The 17,982-nt window shown below is 34.4% G+C and overlaps 2 protein-coding genes across 2 annotated transcripts; one reads left to right on the top strand and one right to left on the bottom strand.

The window, feature by feature from the left end:
* Nucleotides 1-6,181: 6,181 nt before the first annotated feature.
* Nucleotides 6,182-9,690, top strand: LOC125846429 (plant UBX domain-containing protein 4-like). The gene is made up of 4 exons (XM_049525840.1): nucleotides 6,182-6,437; nucleotides 7,967-8,258; nucleotides 8,639-8,734; nucleotides 9,083-9,690. Exons 1-4 carry the CDS (start codon nucleotides 6,283-6,285, stop codon nucleotides 9,455-9,457), a joined length of 918 nt encoding a protein of 305 aa, XP_049381797.1. The 5' UTR covers nucleotides 6,182-6,282; the 3' UTR covers nucleotides 9,458-9,690.
* Nucleotides 9,691-11,465: 1,775 nt separating this feature from the next.
* On the bottom strand, nucleotides 11,466-16,356 carry LOC125846434 (chromatin remodeling protein EBS-like). Its single transcript, XM_049525845.1, has 5 exons — nucleotides 16,128-16,356; nucleotides 14,471-14,813; nucleotides 14,317-14,385; nucleotides 13,248-13,374; nucleotides 11,466-11,744 (listed from the first exon to the last, which is right to left on the bottom strand). The coding sequence occupies exons 1-5, from the start codon at nucleotides 16,195-16,197 to the stop codon at nucleotides 11,718-11,720; spliced, it is 636 nt and encodes a 211-aa protein (XP_049381802.1). The 5' UTR covers nucleotides 16,198-16,356; the 3' UTR covers nucleotides 11,466-11,717.
* Nucleotides 16,357-17,982: the final 1,626 nt, after the last annotated feature.

Below are 17,982 nucleotides of genomic sequence, written 5' to 3'. Positions count from 1 at the left end.
CCCCCCCCCCCCCCCCACCCCCCATCTCAAATTTATTTTAAACTCCTCCCTAGGAGCTCCCACATCATGCTTTCTTGGGGATTCGAACTCACAACCTTAAGGTTGGAAGTAAGGAGTGCGTACCATCCGATCAACTCTCTCTTGTCTCTCATTTTTAATTTATTTTCTACTTCATTCACTTCTTTCAAATATAACTTTTGTAGATATAATATATTATATGATTATTTATACACATACACAAGTGCATGAAATTTACCACTCACAATTCATTCAAATGTAGATTATATTTTAATTAAACTGTATATTTTTTAACAGATCTTTAAATATATTTAGTACGATTCTGTTATTTTTATAAATTTTAAAAATTATATAGTACAATTATAAATTTGTATAAAATTAAACTTTTGATTTTACTTAAAAAATTGAATAATCGGTTCAATTCGGTGTAAATCAATTATTTTGTAAAAAAAAAAATCGATACCCATAACTATAGTACTTCATCATAATATATTTGAAATCCTAGGTTGTTCGTTTCTTTCATTTTTTAGTTTATTTTGATTTTCACATTGATGGAAAAGTTAATAGAAATTCATGAAATATTTCGCACCTTTGCAAAGTTTAAGTTTGTAAGTCGATGTTATCTCTGTATAGTTGATCTACGTGCATTTGTGGAATTACTATTAAATATCTACATATTTTTAGACAGAAGCAAATAGATCGACTTAGGTTATGTAGTTTACCAATCACAAATCAATAGACACGCACAAAAATTAGCACCAAGACTTGAGAAATTATTTTTTCTATCGTCTTTATCGATGAAAGTTAATCAAATAAAAAACAAAGTGTTAAACCAACAAATATAAGTGATCTAGTGGCAGAATCGTACCCCACTCACGATACTTATAACCTGGATTGTATTTTTGAAATGATGCATTTTATAATTGTGTAGTTTAAGAAAATTCATGAATTGAACTTTTTCATTTTTACAAAATGGACCGAATTCGTTGGTTTTAATATTTTCCCTCGCCAATTAACGAAAGGACTCTGTCTATTTCTTATGAAGCACTTATATTATTCTTTTTGTAAGTATTCACTTGTAATTATGAACAATTGTAGCAAAAAAAAATTGTATTTTTCGTAGAAAATATTTGAATTATTCACTACAAATTTTAAGTCATCGCTATTTAACACCTTACATATTTTGTGACAATTTGTTTGTTGTCACTAAATCACAGATTGTTTAGAGACAATAAAATCTTTGTCACCAATTATTTATACTATTAGTTTTGATGTTAAATCCACTATTTCAAAAAAATTCACTATTATTTATAATATGATAATACTGACATGATAATAATTATTTTTAATAGATATGTAAGTAAAAATGAATAAATAAAGTAAAGTGTTGCTGACAAGAGATTTTAATCAAATGGAACTCTATAGTGAATATAGCATGAACATATATTTTCGTCTTCCTTCTTCATTGGCTATGTATTGTTCCATATATTTATTTCCCTATTATTTTGTGTTCATTTTAATTTGAGAAAATTTTATGTCACAAGATACACTCCTGGTTAGCTAATATAAAAATAGATAAGAAAATAGTGATTGATCATAAAATAATCTTAAGTCAAATTAAATATTCTATAAAAAAAAACTTCAAATTTTATTCATATATTAATTTCTATTATTGAAAAAGTTTAATATTTCATATTGCGATGCAACTTCTATAAGATACTAGATACTCTCATTAGACAACAACTATATGATATGTATGCAGCAGAAAAAAGGAGATGACTGCAATTCTACAAATATAAGGTAGAAACTTAAGAAATGAAATATTTTTCACCAAAGGTGATGTTGTTCATATATTAAAATTAAATTATGCTACTGAAATATATATGTATATCTGAAACAAAGAATTGGTCAAGCTAAATATTTGACATACACTAAAACCTCAATTTAACCATCATTCGTTATAACAATAAAATACCTTCTTTTTTTTGTAGAATTACCTCTTTATAATAGTCTTACTCAAATATTAATTGGTAAAAGATAGATTACGTATAAAGATAAAATTTTGAAATATTTATGATAGTCCTTATTGGTGTCATGCACATACTAAATTTGAAGTATGAATATTTAAGAGAAAAATTATACTTAAATGTTGTCCATCACTTATATTCGTAACCTCAAGAGGAAAGACTATTGGTGACATTTTTTGTATTGATATTTTATTAAAATTTTATTGGTTAGATTTGTTTTAAAAAATTGAGTGAAGTAGCTTTGAATGTATTTTGAAATGTTTCAATAATATCTGGTCATTTTGATCTCAAAATACAAGTAACTCTATAACAATCTGTATTAATCATTTAAAAGCACTTGTCCTATGCTCTTTAAATTTTAATTATTTACTAAAAAGCTTTAATTTAGTAATAATAATTCTATTTTACAACTTCGGATGTTATATATATGATACACACGTGCAATACACGTGTTTATGGACGGATATACCAACTTCGAAGGTTGTATATATATATATATATATATATATTCTTGATATCAAATACACATGCTTATGGACGGATATACCAACTATTTGATAACATATACACTGATGAATTATATTGAATATACGAGATGAAATGATTTCAGATATATTAAATAAAATTGATTTCTGGATATACATATATATGAAATTGATAGGACACAAATATATATAAAAAAGACAACATAATGAGCGAGAAAAAAATAAATATATTTCATATACATGTGAATCACGATTAAATATAATTTATCTAAAATAATTACATTTAATTTGATCTCTATATATTTGACATACATATTGTAGCACCCCGTATTCGAAAACAGACCAACCAACAGATTTCCAGAAGTTGCAGGTGCAATCTACGGTTGCCACTCACGATCCGTTCTGGTGGTCCGTGGATGGACACCTGCAGCCCTCCCTAGAAGCAGTCCAAAAATCCAGCTAAGGGTCCACCCACGTCGGGCCACGATCCGTGGTCTAGGGTCGTGGGTCAACTCCCAGCTTTTAGTCCCAGAACCCCGTAGGAGATTTAGCTAAGGGTTAGCCTATGCCAGGACCCACAGACCGTAGTCCAGTGCCGTAGGTCACACCTTCAGAAATCAAGTCTCTGAAGCCAAACGACAGCCGACCAGCACGAACCGTTGGTCCATCCACGGTCCGTCAATCAGGTCCGTCGTGGCTTCAACAACTTTAAAGTCAGGGGTCGTTTGGTCCTTTTCCTATGCGTTGGACCCCTAAACTACGTGGTTTGGGTCAGTTTTAGCTTAGTAAACTACTTAGAACTTAACCTAATGTCCTAATCAATTACTCATAAAAAATTCATCAACCTTATAGCAAAAATCAGAGAGAGAGTCCAGCAGCCCTCAAGAACACGCATCAAGGTTTTCTTCAGTTTCAGTCCGAAATCAAAAGATATCTTTGTGAATTTCGTCACCAGGTATTTGAGATTTCACTAGTGGGCTCCTTTCACCCATTAGGTCCCTAGAATTCAGTCAGATTTTTGATAGTCTTCATATTATCTAGACCTAGGATTTCTAGAATTTCAGCAGATTATTATGAATTAGTTACTTTAACGTTTCTAAACATATTATCATGATATTAGTATTGTTTTGTGTAGATTCTTCATAAATCCACAACCCTAGCTATGTAGTTCTTTTAGTTCATGAATTACACATACTAGGTCAGTTATCTCAGTTATACATGCCTCAGATTGGAATGTTTCATTATTAGTACATTAATGTTGCATTTTCAATTAGCATGTCAGTATTTTGAGCTATCTAGTATTACAGAAATTCAGTCATAAATTGTTAATTACATAATCAATTGTGAGTAGCTTAATACCGAGTGGACAAAGGTCAGTCACCTTCAAGTCCCAAAACTACGTTCCCTGTAGGTTGTAAGTCCCCTCTGTGGGCATCAATTTAGTGATCACGACAGTCATGCTTCTATACCTCTGGCAGGGTATATTGGGTCCTCTCGATGGGGCGTATACATCGGACTCAACATTTAGCTCATGTGGTTTTATGTCGGTTATTAGTAGCTCCCTTACAGTCAGATTCTATTGCATTGACTATGTTATCAATTACAGTCAGATTTCAGTCTCAGCATGTTATAAACTCGGTCATTGCATTCGCCATTCAGTCATTTCTTGTTCAGTATTCTCAGTTGAGTCCCATGATTATCTCTTATCATTACTCAGATATATGCTTGTTCAGTGATTGTTTTATTTAGCTTTATTCTATCCTGCATGCTCAGTACCTTTCAAGTACTGACGCATACTCTGCGCTACATTTTCTCGTGATGTAGGTTCATGTCCTCAACTTTCAAATCACGCATAGATTGGTTCCCGATCTTTAGCTCAGCAGTATCAGTGGTGAGTCCTCATTCTCCGAGGACGACATGCATGTTTCTTTTCTATTTTTAGTCTTTAGTTTTAGTTTTGCTAGATTTAGCTGGGACATGTCTCAGCACTTCTAAGTCAGATAGAGACTTATTTCAGACATAGTTAGTTTCAGCTTTAGCATTTAAGTTTGATCTTTCAGTTGTTGTTAAACTCTCAGTTTTTTTTAATATTTAGATAGTTATGGGTATTCCCCATCATTTCATTTCAGTTTATCTTGTGATTTAGCTTCCGCACAATATTTTCTTACTTCAGTTTATTTAGTATACTTATGATATTCCAACAGGGTTAGCTTGGAATCACTCTGTGATCCTAGGTCCCGTGTCTGCATCCTGGGGATAGCTTCGGGTCGTGACAAACTATTTATTATCAGATACATATATTCATAGCAATATCTTTCCACAAAATATAATTGAAAAAAACTATTTCAACGTATAATTTGGGGCAATAATATTGTGCTTTATGGTATTTTTCCTCTAAAAATAATTCAGAGGGTTAACACCGACCCAAAATAAAGTAATTCAAGAAAAAAAATGCATGTCGCAACATTGGAATTGGCATCCCCAAACAAGACAAAAGAGGAGTAGAATAAATAAGGGTCTGTTTGAAAAGTCACTTGGTAATTGGAATTCTAGTAATTACCAGCATAGTAATTATACTGTCTAGTAATTACATTGACATGTTGGTTGCCACTGTATAATTACACTGTAATTACACTTGTCCTGTTTAGATGTTACAGTGTAATTACACATGTTCTGTTTGGATGCATAATTGCAATCATAAAATTATAATAAATTTTAAAAATAAAAATTAATTATTTAAAATTTATACTAGACAAATAAGAAACTTTATAAATGAAATGAAATTAAATATTTAAGATATATATTCTTTTTTGAAAATATATTAATTAATAAACATATTTTCTGTAACTAATATTATGAAAAAATAATTGATTTATATTTTTTCAAATTTATATATTTCAATTGAATTGATCGTAACAACTAAAAGTATGAAGTTTCTACGAACATCGTGAAATGCATGTTTGATAAAAATAGTGATATATAAATAAAATGTCATAAATTATTAAATGTTTGAAAAAAATATAATCTATCAAGTCTAATTAAAAAATGACGTGCAATGTAAATTCAATATTACTAAAGCAAATGAAACTGAAAATATAACATACGTTATAAATTCAAAACAAAAAATTTAACATAATACTCTTATAACAAATTTCAACATAGCAATAAATATGATTTATTTTTATTTTTTCTTAATAAAGAAAACGTAAGTCTATAACCTTACTTAACAATAAATTCTATTTTAATTTAAAAATTAGAATACTAATAAAATTATGCTAATGAGAAAATAAGCATGGCATAAAGAAATAGATAATACGAGAAAATTACGTAGAATCACGTAAAGTAAGGTTGAGAACAAGAAGAAAATGAAATATAATAATATAAAATAAAAAATAAACTTTTACAATTTTTTAGAATAATAATTAAAAAAAAAGTAATCAGGTGGTAATTACACCATATAATTACCAACAATTCACAGCCTCTACCTGTGAACAATTCACAACCTCTACATGTAAATTGTAGAGTGTAATTACCTCCTGCCAATTACACCAACTATCTGCTGACCAAGTAATTACCTGTCCTTCCAAACAGGACTAGACAGTGTAATTACACCATTTACACCAAATCCAATTATCGGGTGTCCTTCCAAACAGACCCTAAATAAAAAAGCCCTAGAATTAGGTGATTAGTATAATCATTGAATCGAATCGTATTCCCCTCATTCTCGAAGTTGCAGCAACAGAGTAGAATCAATGTCCTCACGCGATAGCAAGAAACCCTCTAGGCAAACCTCCGGTAGCCGTGCCGGAGGAATTCGTACACTTTCCGATCTCAATCGTCCATCCGGTCACGATTCCGACAGCGATTCCGATGGTCCCCAAGAATACTACACCGGTGGTGAAAAAAGGTACTTCTATCAATTGGTCAAACCCTAACTCCTCTCGCCATCATTCTGTATTCCTCAATTGATTAATCAGTTGTTGACTTTTACACATTTATTCTCAGTTTTATAAATCAATCAACTAACTATGTCAAAATCGAAAACTTAACTGATAGCAGTATGTATGAATCTTCTATATTCATGAAGGGGATTGATGATAATTAGATTGTTTTTTTAATTCAAATTATGTTTAGTTACTTCTCCATAGTTGCGTTTAGTTGAACATATATTAAACTGTTACATGTTTGCACGTTTTGATAAGGAATGATGTGTTAGAGTTTGCTAAAGCTGATGTGTTCCATGTGAATTGTATATTTGCTATGTTATTCTCAGCAAAAGGCAGAGCCTTTTACCATTTTCCTTTTGTAGTTTGTGAGTTTGTTCTTGTTAGAGGGCACCATATGGGATAAAAAGGTTGTATGTTTAGTTGCAGGTAGTCTGATTCTTTTGTTGCTAGTGCGGAGCTGGTGGATTTAGAGAACTATAGTCCATTGTTGTTGATATTTTCAGAATGATTTTCTTGATCATGTTTTTGTAGAGAAAAGAGTGTTTCCTAGGTAATACAGAGGTGAAAGTAGGGTGTAGGATGAGGTTTTTGTGTGTTTTGGGATGGGAGTGCGGGGAGAGAGGGGGATAAATCTTCAGGCTCCAATGGAAAAAATTGGATATTGATGATTCTTATCGCCGATGTCAACTAGCTTGAGATTTAGGTGTTGTTGTCATTGTTGTGGCTAAAAGGAGTGCTTGATCTGTTGGGGTGCTAAGAAATTATTATAGAAAAAGAAGATGGTGGCGAAAGGTAGGGGTAAGGTCTCCGTACACCCACCCTCCCCAGACCCTATGGGATTTCACTGGGTATATGACAATTGACAATTAGACATTCATTACCCTTCGGGGTGGCCCAGTGGTTTGGACTTGGGACTTCCATGTTGGAGGTCTCAAGTTCAAAACCCCTTGCCAGCGAAAGTAAGGGGTTTGCCTTATGGGTTGAGCTCGTCGCACCGGGCTTGCCTAGTGCGGGTTACCTCTCCTATGTGGTTTGCGAGTTATTACATAGGAGCGGGGGTTTTACCCTGTGTGCACCCAAAGGGTAGCGGCTGCCGGTTTCCCTTGTCATAAAAAAAAATTAATTAGACATTCATAAAAACCTTTCCAAAAATGCATGTCAATTTGTTGGTTACTTTACCTATATTTTGTGGTTGTATGCTGTTTTCCACAGTTTGTTGGTTACTTTACCTATATTTAATGTTGTTCTTATCTCAAAATCTAAGGTAGATTTTGAACTAGTCAGATGTGTTATTGCTGAATGTGTCGCTTCTCGTGATTCTAACAATTAATTCATTTTAGTTGTCCAATCTATGAATTGTCTTCTATTCTTTTAGCTCTTTTCTGCACTTGGATGATTTGATAGATAGAACTTTAAAGGGGAGATAGAGAGGCTAGCATGCCTATTATGTATAACTGTATCACTAATATACCTATGATTATGTTTGTAGTGGAATGCTTGTTCAAGATCCTTCAAAGCATAATGATGTGGACTCCATCTTTGACCGAGCTAGGCAAGTGGGTGCCACGCAAGGTCCTTTGGAAAATGTCGTCCCTAGTTCAAGCTCAACAAGCTTTACTGGATCTGCGAGAACACTTGCAGGGGAGACAGTGCCAACATCAGCAGCTCCTCAACCGCCCGAGTCCATCGTGCACAATATTGTCTTCTGGAGAAATGGTTTCACTGTAAATGATGGTCCTTTGAGAAGGCTGGATGATCCTGAAAATGCATCTTTTCTGGAGGTAACTGTAGTGAGCATTTAAATAAAAATTCATGATTAGGAACAAACATCATGGGTCGGTCAATCCTGCTAGATAGTCAGTAGTCGGTCTATATTTCAGATTTACAAATTCATCTCCTGCTAATGTTAATTGTCACTTATATCATCACAATTTCTATTATCCTCCTATTATAGGGAGTCTAGGGGCATGACATATGCACATGACTAAGCTCCCCATTTGAGGATCATGCTCTTAAGCTCCCATGTTTTGTTGGTCATCTGTTTCATATTCAAACTATCACTCTGTTTTACTAAATCTTTTACTGGTTTTTTTCCATGGTGTATTTGGTGATAAAGATTTTCTATTTTGAATGACTTTTGGTTACTGGTTCTTCATTTCAGAGTATCACAAAGTCTGAATGTCCTAGAGAGTTGGCTCCTGCAGATACCAGATCCCAGGTGCATTGCAACCTCATAAGAAGGGATGAGAACTGTCCTGTAAGTATTGTGTGTTCAGTCCACCATTTTTCTCATTTTTCATCTCCTTTGATGCACCAAATATGAAAAGGGGACATTACAAGGAAGAGGAACAAGTTAATGAGTGCACATATACAACATTGGCCATAGTACGTTCGTTTCTTTGTGGATCTGTACTCTGTTATATAAGAAAGATTAGGGAAAGAACACGGGAACAAACTTTGGATATTCTTCTGTTTCTCTCCCTTATCCCTAGATGTGTATCACTTTTCGTCCTCTGAACAGAAGTTTGGAAACCTGTGACAGAATCTCTTCACTGGTATTGACTTCATTACTTAATGTCACTAAACATGTGCAACACACTTGCAGGAACCAGAGAAACGCCAAGTTTCGTTTCAGGGAGTGGGAAGAACACTTGGAAGCAGCGCAACTCCAGCAACTTCTGAGCCATCTGCTTCTGCTCCCACAAGCACAGTCCCAGCAGCTTCCACAAGTGTTCTGGATGAATCATTGCCTTCGACCTCGCTTCAAATTAGATTGGCAGATGGAAGTCGCATGGTTGCACACTTCAACTTCCACCAAACTGTTGGCGACATCCGTGCCTTCATTGATGCTTCAAGGCCAAGTGACACCAGGGCATATCAACTACAAACTGTTGGATTTCCTCCTAAAATGCTCAGTGACCCAACCCAAACGATTGAGCAAGCAGGACTGGCAAATTCAGTGGTTATACAAAAATTTTAATGAGCTGCCAAAACTCTCTTTTCGTTTTATTATTTCCAGACGTTTCGATTTATTTACTATTGGATATTATTTTTAATCTTTGTGAATCTAAAGCTGTACCAAGATAGCAGCAGGTGTTGTATAAAAACGCAACGTTGTACGGGTCTGTCTCCGAATTATGTGTCATATGGTACTTTCTTCATCTCCTGTAAGAACAGCTGCTGTGTGGAAATGAAGTAGAATGGTTTGTATGATTTGAGCATTCTAGACTTGAGGATATCACAGAATATGATTTACTGTTGAATTGCAGTTAGTGTGTTTGGTAAAAAAATGCTAATGAACACTTGTTTGACCAAAATGACTTACACTTCCTTGAAGCTGTTTATAGAAAAATTTAAAAAGTATTCTAGGTGTATCCTAATTTTTTCAAAATTATGCTAGAGTAGCTTCTATTGCTGGGATTCCACTTCCTGAAACTGATTTTTCAGTACATCAAAGTTAAACATATTACATTGAAGTTCTAACTAGTTATGTATTGTGTTCACCAGTGCTACTAGGGTAGACATGGTATGATACAATATTTGAAGGTTTCTATACCTAAATTTTGATAATTCAATTTTTAAAACATTATATCATTACCATATCAATTTAATTTGATATGGTTCAATATATTAAAGTTTGGGATAATCTATGGTATGATAAATCAATAATCATAATTTGCTTAACTTCAACTAATATATACTCGTATAATAGAGTATTATGACTTTGACAATTATAGAAAAGTCTCAATTGTATCATACTAATACATTACACATGTAGAAATATATATGCAAATAAAGTACAAACAACTCCTTATGTTAATCATTGGGGTCGTTTGGTAGAGTGTATTAGAAAATATAATGCATGCATTAGGTGTGTGTATTAGTAGTACCTTGTTTGATACACTTTTCATGTTATGTATAACTAATGCAAGCATTAGTTATACACTCTATTGTGTATTAACTTCTGTATTACTAATACCAAGGAATTCTAGGTATTAGTAATACATAGCATTTTAAAATTTGCATTAAATTAAATAATTACAATACTATCCTTAAACCCTTTTCATTTTCTTTGTTGTCATAAGTTTTTGTTGTTATTTTGATTTGCTTTTCGGTGTCTTTTAATTTTTTGGTGTCTTAATAGGCTTTATGACCTCTTTGGTATCTTTTTTTTTAAAAAAATAAATCAATTTAATATAATTAATCAATTTTTTTACTATTGTGACGATAAGTTTGATAAAAAAAAATATTTGCCAACTTTCCACAAAAGACGCAATAGTACAACTATTTAATATTATTTTTTAAAAAAAGAAGAAGAAGAAGAAGAGTTAATGATGTTTTAGCAAAAAAAAATTTTGTGATGTTTTAGAAAAGAACTTTGTTGCGAAGGAAGTGTACAAATAAATAAAGTGTGAAGGGTATTTTGTAAACATATATTTTTAATAGAAATTATGCAAGATTTGTTATTTCTAATACATCAAACCAAACAATGTATAAGAAATAATGCTTGCATAACTAATGCAAGCACTACTAATGCAAGCATTACTAATGCACCCTATTTTGCATTATTCTTATACACTCTACCAAATACATTTCAAAATAGATTGGTCAAAGTTTCAACTTTTAAACATTTAAGAAGTTTGTAAAAATACTAGGTGGCATATTTATTACTATATTTTAATAATACACATGTTATTTATGTAACTAAATATACTTCGGTATGATATTCAATATTTCGGTATGTTATTTCTAAATACCAAATAACATATCAAATACAAAAAGAATAAATTAAAATGCGTACCATATACCATACCAATTACCATGATACCAAAACCATGGTATTAAAAATTTTGATATAACATGGTAATTCGGTATATACCATACCATGCCCACCCCTAAGTGGTGCATCCTAAAATTAAGCAAGTGCTGATGTATAATACCGCCTAGAGTGTGTAAACTCGGAGCAGAGTAGAAGATAACATGTCAATAAATTTACACTAATTTTGCCATTCAAAATCCAAAAGACTGGTTTGCTAGTTCAGTTTCAAATTCCAACAGACTGTCAACATCTGCTAATACTAGTACATACAAGAACTACTGACAAAAGCAGGACACAACAGACATCAGATAATATATGCAAAGAACTGGCATTAGTTCCAGTTCAGTGCACTGTACAAAATCCTGATGAGCATCCCAAACATGATGAAAACTAGCTTAATCCATCTTTACCACAGCTCCGCCTACCTCTTCTGGCGCTTTGGCACAACCTGGAAAATCATCACAGAATTATTAAGCATATCAGAGAAAATGAGGGTGCTGCCATGAAGGAGAAATTTGACATAGATGTTGAGCAGAATTGTAATAATAAACAACAAAAGTAAGGGTCAAATCAGAATGAAATTGCAGCATTATCAAAGGGAAGTTGTTGCTCAACAACAGAGTACCAGTGGCGGCATAGGTAAGGGTTCTATGCAAAGCAAGTGTTAGATCCAAGGTAATGCTACAAATGGGGACGTAGGGGTCAATATGTTAAAAACCACACGCATACATGGCCACTAGTTAAGTATTCAAGAATGGCAGGTCGAAGGAGAAAAGAGCAACAAACCTCACATCTTTGTGTCCTAATAAATATTGTTAAAGGACAAAAGGCAAAGGTTTGCTAAGGCATTAAAGAGTTGTTTGGTTCACACACTAGTTATGTGGGAATTATAATACACGAATCTTTATGCAGCGAATAATAATGAAGGGATCATTATGCGGTGATTAGCTATATCGGAATTGTTTTGCAACGAATAATAAAACAACAAATGTTAACTAGGGATTACTAACTTTGAGAGCACTTTCTCATTGAAAACTTTCATCCCCTTACTCCTAATATATGTTGTTTTTTTTATAACTGTGGTGTACGGGCTAGCTTGCGCACACCTTGACTAACTCAAGGGGGGTAACTGCTACCTCCCACCAGCACAGATGTCGGGTAACTCAGTCCACCAAGGCTTGGACAAATGGAATAAAATCACCTAGTATTTTGCCTCTGCTAGAATTTGAACCTAAGACATCATGGTCTCAACCTACTTATTGACTACTCTTTTCCAAATTCTATTCTGCAAGAAATAATATATTGATTATTGCATAAATTAATGCTTGTATTATTTAATTTACAATACTAACCAAACACTACACTAGTTATGCAGGGATTATTCTAATAAAGGGCCAACTAAATGCTAAGTTACGCGGCGGGTGTTTTTTAAATTCTCCAGCCAAGCAATGTATTATAGTATGATGAGATTACTTATCTTAATTTATCCCTCTAACCAAATGATCCTTAAGTTCACATCATAATAAAAAAAACATGCATTAGTTAAAAAGTAAGTAGCAGATGAAGGAACGAACAAATAATATACACGCAATGCAAAAAAGAAACTATATACAGTATGAGTATTACTCTACTTCTATAAGCTGAATGCATCTACCAGATGCTTGATTAGTGAAATTCACTAAAAAGTAAATCATGTCACATCATTTCCTTTTGTTTTTTGACAAATCAAAGAAATCCATCTCATTCATGATATACCAAGTCAGTATAGAAAAACAAACAATGTTGGTATATAAAGCAGTCACAGTCATCAATCAAATCTGAGGACAAGCTGTTTTAAATTTCAGATTAAGATCTAGTTTTCATAATCACTAAAGTGGAGAAGTACGAACTTCAGCTTTTCAAATGTTAGAAGTCAATCAATAACAGCTAAAGCAAACCAACAACATAGTACCTTGCCACTGGACAGAGGGACTGGAGTATTAACAGACTTCTTCACAGAGGATGAGCAATCGGAACAAACAAAGTCAGCTAGTTGTTTAGTTTGTTCACTAGTCAAGCCCACACAGGCCGGATGATACCTACAAAGATCAAGGAAACAAATCGTAAGAAATGAAAGCATGCAATGCTTTTAAAACTGGAATCCGATCCTGGCTCTATGTTGCTTGGTCTCCCCAAAAATGTTGCCGCACTGTATTGGCTCCTCCAAAAATGCACAATTTGACATTTCTGAGGAGTCCAAGCAACATAGTCCTGGCTGGTTTTTTGGTTTAACCAATCAGACGGTTCATGAAGGTACAGTCTTCAGATCAGTGGTTCTAACAGATTATAAAGAATCTGGAACTCATAAAGCAACTTGGACGGCTCCCAGATAAAATTAACTTAACCCCAGATTGTGGCATGATGATTGAGATGTGGAAGTCTTTTATGTATGCCCAGCATGACAACCAATTCAAAATCTATAGATATGCCTAAGGAAAAGGCACCAATTCAAACTAAGACAATTTCTTACTCTTCTTTCCCGATAAGTTGCTAGGGGTGGAATATCCCTCACTTTTTTTTTATCAAGAATTGCTAGGGCCCTTCACTTAATATCTAATGCTTTACAAACAAAAAAAACCATAAAGCAAAGACCAGCCGCGCTTCCACCATACAGATATACTCTTCATATATTGTACATAATGCACTAAAGAAAAATAAGCAAGAAATACAAAGCATTCCTTGTAATAGAGCTAAAGAAAGAAGAAATGTCCATTTTAAGAAAATAATTGAAAAATAGTAAAATAAGTAAACAACAGAACTCTCCAAGGCAGAGCAGGGTTGGCCCAACTGTTGAGAGGTTCTTTCAGCAGTCATACACAGGCAACAAGAAAGAAGATCTCTACTCGTTTATGTTCCGTCTCTTGTTTATTTACTTATTTTATAATTTGGTTTTACGGTCTTCAGAGGAGAGGAAATCAATGCAAGTAATTACATTACTAATACTCTGCAAATTAATCAGAAAAATGAAATGTTGTGTATACCAGTCCTTGCACTGCTCGCATTGTACCATTAAATCATCTGGGTTGTATGGCATCTCACATTTGCAATACCTTCAGAAATAAAAATAAAGAAATATGAGCAGGAAGAACATTACTCAAATTCAATCAGCAAGCAAATGAAATCTCATACACTCACACTGCAACACGATCTGGCATAAAAGCTCCAGTTGCCGCTTTATACTCAAACCGACAGTAGTAATCATCTGGACCAACATTCTCAAGCTTAGTATAGTTCTTGAATGTATGAACAGTGCACTTCCCTTCTATTGTGTGGGCACTTTGAACATCATGGTGGTCTGACAAGAATAACTCCTTTGATCCATGAAACTGTCTCCGCCCTCCCATTGACTCCTCTGGCCGGTAATACCATGTAACATGCACATAAGTGTGGTTGTTGCTACCAGCTTCAATTTTCTCGACACGTGCTACATATGGAGCCTTATCGTTTTCTGATGGCCTCATCAACACACAGTCCCCAACTTCACAAGCCATAGCAATAAAAACCAAATTCAGTTATGCAATTCACAAATCACAATTCATTTCTAAAATCCCAACCAATAGCAACATAATTAAGCAGCTAATAGATATCTGAAATATTACAAAATGAGCACAGCACACTCACTTAAGAGTTATGAATGAGTGCAGAAGAAAGCATGCATAAAGCAGCTGGATACTTCTGCAAACGTACATAGGAAAAGCATAACTACAATCTTTACCACCACCTAGACCCCAACAATGTCGCCTCTCTAATGGCCACAAAATGATGCTGAATGCTCTCCAAATGGCATATAATGTGTATGCATAAACAGTTCTCTGCATGTCTGCACATTTATTTAAGCACATTAGATTCTCTTTTCTTTTCCATTTCATTGCCTTTTTCCGCTTCACTGGTGCAAAACAGACATCAGAACCCACTTACAGACTCAAAACGCCCAGCTGAAACCCCATAACAAAGAAACAATCTTTCTTCTAAGTTACTATCCATAGTCCAACAGAAACAAATGCAGCCACAATTTTAAACAATAAAATTAGGTTAAGCCGTAGTGGGCAAATTCAATTTGGGGGCCCATCATCTGGTGAGATGGGTTCTGATTTGATACACATAAATTAGTTCTTGGGCCTAACTAACGCTGCAAAAGCTAGCCGATACGAAGGAGGACTGCCCAAGACTTATAAGCAGAGCACTCATTTCATTAATTAGCGNTAAAACAAATGCAGCCACAATTTTAAACAATAAAATTAGGTTAAGCCGTAGTGGGCAAATTCAGTTTGGGGGCCCATCATCTGGTGAGATGGGTTCTGATTTGATACACATAAATTAGTCCTTGGGCCTAACTCACGCTGCAAAAGCTAGCCGATACGAAGGAGGACTGCCTAAGACTTATAAGCAGAGCGCTCATTTCATTAATTAGCGATATGGGACGTTTTTCATTCTTCAACTCAACAACAACATACCCTGTGTCGTCCACATGCACGTCTCAAAAATAGCCCTATTTTGTTCTTCAAACCAACCTACAGCAAACACTTAATCTCCCATGAAAATCCTAAGAGAACAAATAACGTAGAAACAAAAAAAAAGAAAGAAAGAAAAGTCCTAAACCCCACGTTCAAATAGCTGGTACAAGCTCAAAATCGAGCTCACCTACCCCACCTTGCTACAAACCTATAGTATATCAGAACATTCAGTCAAGGTAACACCACAATTTTTTAAGGAAAAAAAATGTAACAAAACCTTAAACGGTCAATGTAAATGAAATTTATACACGAAACAGTGAAAATGTAAATGTAGATACCTCTGACAACTTTGGTGGTGCCTGTAATGATGTAAAGGGGCAAGTCTCGTTTTTCAGGTCTCTTTGCCATTGGAAATGAGAAGCAAAGGTTGTTGGTTTTGCAGTGTGGTCCAAAAAGGGGATTTTTTAGATAACCTTTAAGAAGAAAGATTGTGCATTCAAAAGGGAAGAAGAAAATGCAGGTGCATTTTCATGGATGCTTCTGGATGATTCTTGACATTGATTTGATTTCTCTGAAAAATGAAAAGATCTTCTTTATAAACCCTAGGATTTTTAATTTATTTTTTTGGGGGCGGACGCGGCGAGGTAAGGCTAGCTAAAGATGTATATAACGTGTTGTTTGGGAGAAGCCGATTCGCCACTTTAAAAAAGTATTTTCAAACTAATGCCACGTATTCCACGGACGTTACACTAACACTAATGCTTGTTTGGTTGGACAAATTTAGAGTCGATATGCTCGAAGATAAAATTCCAACAAATTTAGAATCGTTAGATTCGAAGACGAATTAGGTAAAATTAGTAAAGGTAGTATAATTGTTGAACTATATGTTTTATGACGATCAATAAGTTGTTCAATAATGATGTCCCATTGCGAGGTTTTCCAAGACGTCGAGTTCATTTCTTATGCCTAATGACATGTCAATAACCCAATAACGATGTCGCTATCATAGGTTTTTTGGAATGTCGAGTGCGATCCTAAAGCCAAGCTAGATGTCAAGGGGCATACAGGTCTACATAAGTAGCGCGGGCATCCTATGTTTGAGGCCAGATGACATCAGCCAAGGCTTACACGCATCAGGCATGCGACGTCGGCCAACGACAGGCGGTATCAACCAAGGACTAAGCGCATCAGTCAGGCGACATTGGTCGTGGCCTGCGCACATCGGCTAGCCGAGGCCAGGCGGCATCAGCCAAGGCCTACGCGCATTGGACATGCGACATCAGACGTGCCCTACGCACATCAACTGTAATCTGCGCGTATCGGCCAGGGGACATCGGTCATGACGTGCGCACATCAGCCAAGACCTGTGTGCATCGGATAAGCGACATCGACCAACAACAGACGGCATCAGATGTGGTTTGTGAGCATCGATTGTAATCTACACGCATTGGCCAATCGACATAGACCGAGGACATGTGGCATCGTCTATGGCATGTGCGCATTGGTCAGCTGAGGTCGGCGATGTGGCCTGCTTGAATTGGTCAGCCGACGTCGGACGTAGACTGTCTGCATCATGTATGGCCTCCATGCATTAGATGACGACATTGGCCAAGGTCTAGTCGACAACATGCGGATGCCCATGCCGTACAAAAATCAAAAGAGAGTGAAACACCCTTCATGCATAACAACATCATATATTTGGGCATATCCATCTATTTTCCATCATCTATTCTCAACGTTTCCACCTCACGTGTTTCATTCGTACCAATTTTCACTAATTTTACGGTTCATACAATATTGAAACATCTTATATTTGTACAATTATGTACTCTATCATTTGTTTCACATACTGAGAAGTGTTTTATAGTATTTCCCTATTTTTCTGACTTTTATTCATTTAAAAATAATATATATTTTTACGGTTTAATATATTTTACGTCACATTTAAAAAAACAAAATTTACTCAATTGTTGGATTTAAGGTTACTACATTTATTGGTAACTTTTTGGTATTAATTTTATTTTTTTTTCATATTTTTTATTAATTTATTACTTATTTTTCAGAATTTTCTAAAAAAATAAAACATTTGAAAAAATTATTGAAAACTATATATATATATATATATATATATATATAAATAAGAATAATAATATAGAGCTTAGTTCTTTTGAAATAAGAACCAAACATTTGATT

Source organism: Solanum stenotomum, chromosome 12 (genome assembly GCF_019186545.1).
Source record: "Solanum stenotomum isolate F172 chromosome 12, ASM1918654v1, whole genome shotgun sequence".
Lineage (NCBI taxonomy): Eukaryota > Viridiplantae > Streptophyta > Magnoliopsida > Solanales > Solanaceae > Solanum > Solanum stenotomum.
This window is presented reverse-complemented; position numbering and strand designations above follow the sequence as displayed.

Coding starts and splice junctions, on each gene's coding strand:
- LOC125846429 (XM_049525840.1), top strand. CDS start 6,283: ATGTCCTCACGCGATAGCAAGAAACCCTCTAGGCAAACCTCCGGTAGC. Junction 6,438..7,966: donor TACACCGGTGGTGAAAAAAG/GTACTTCTATCA, acceptor TTATGTTTGTAG/TGGAATGCTTGTTCAAGATC. Junction 8,259..8,638: donor AAAATGCATCTTTTCTGGAG/GTAACTGTAGTG, acceptor TCTTCATTTCAG/AGTATCACAAAGTCTGAATG.
- LOC125846434 (XM_049525845.1), bottom strand. CDS start 16,197: ATGGCAAAGAGACCTGAAAAACGAGACTTGCCCCTTTACATCATTACA. Junction 14,814..16,127: donor CACCACCAAAGTTGTCAGAG/GTATCTACATTT, acceptor TGGCTTGTGAAG/TTGGGGACTGTGTGTTGATG. Junction 13,375..14,316: donor TGCGAGCAGTGCAAGGACTG/GTATACACAACA, acceptor TGATCTTTGTAG/GTATCATCCGGCCTGTGTGG.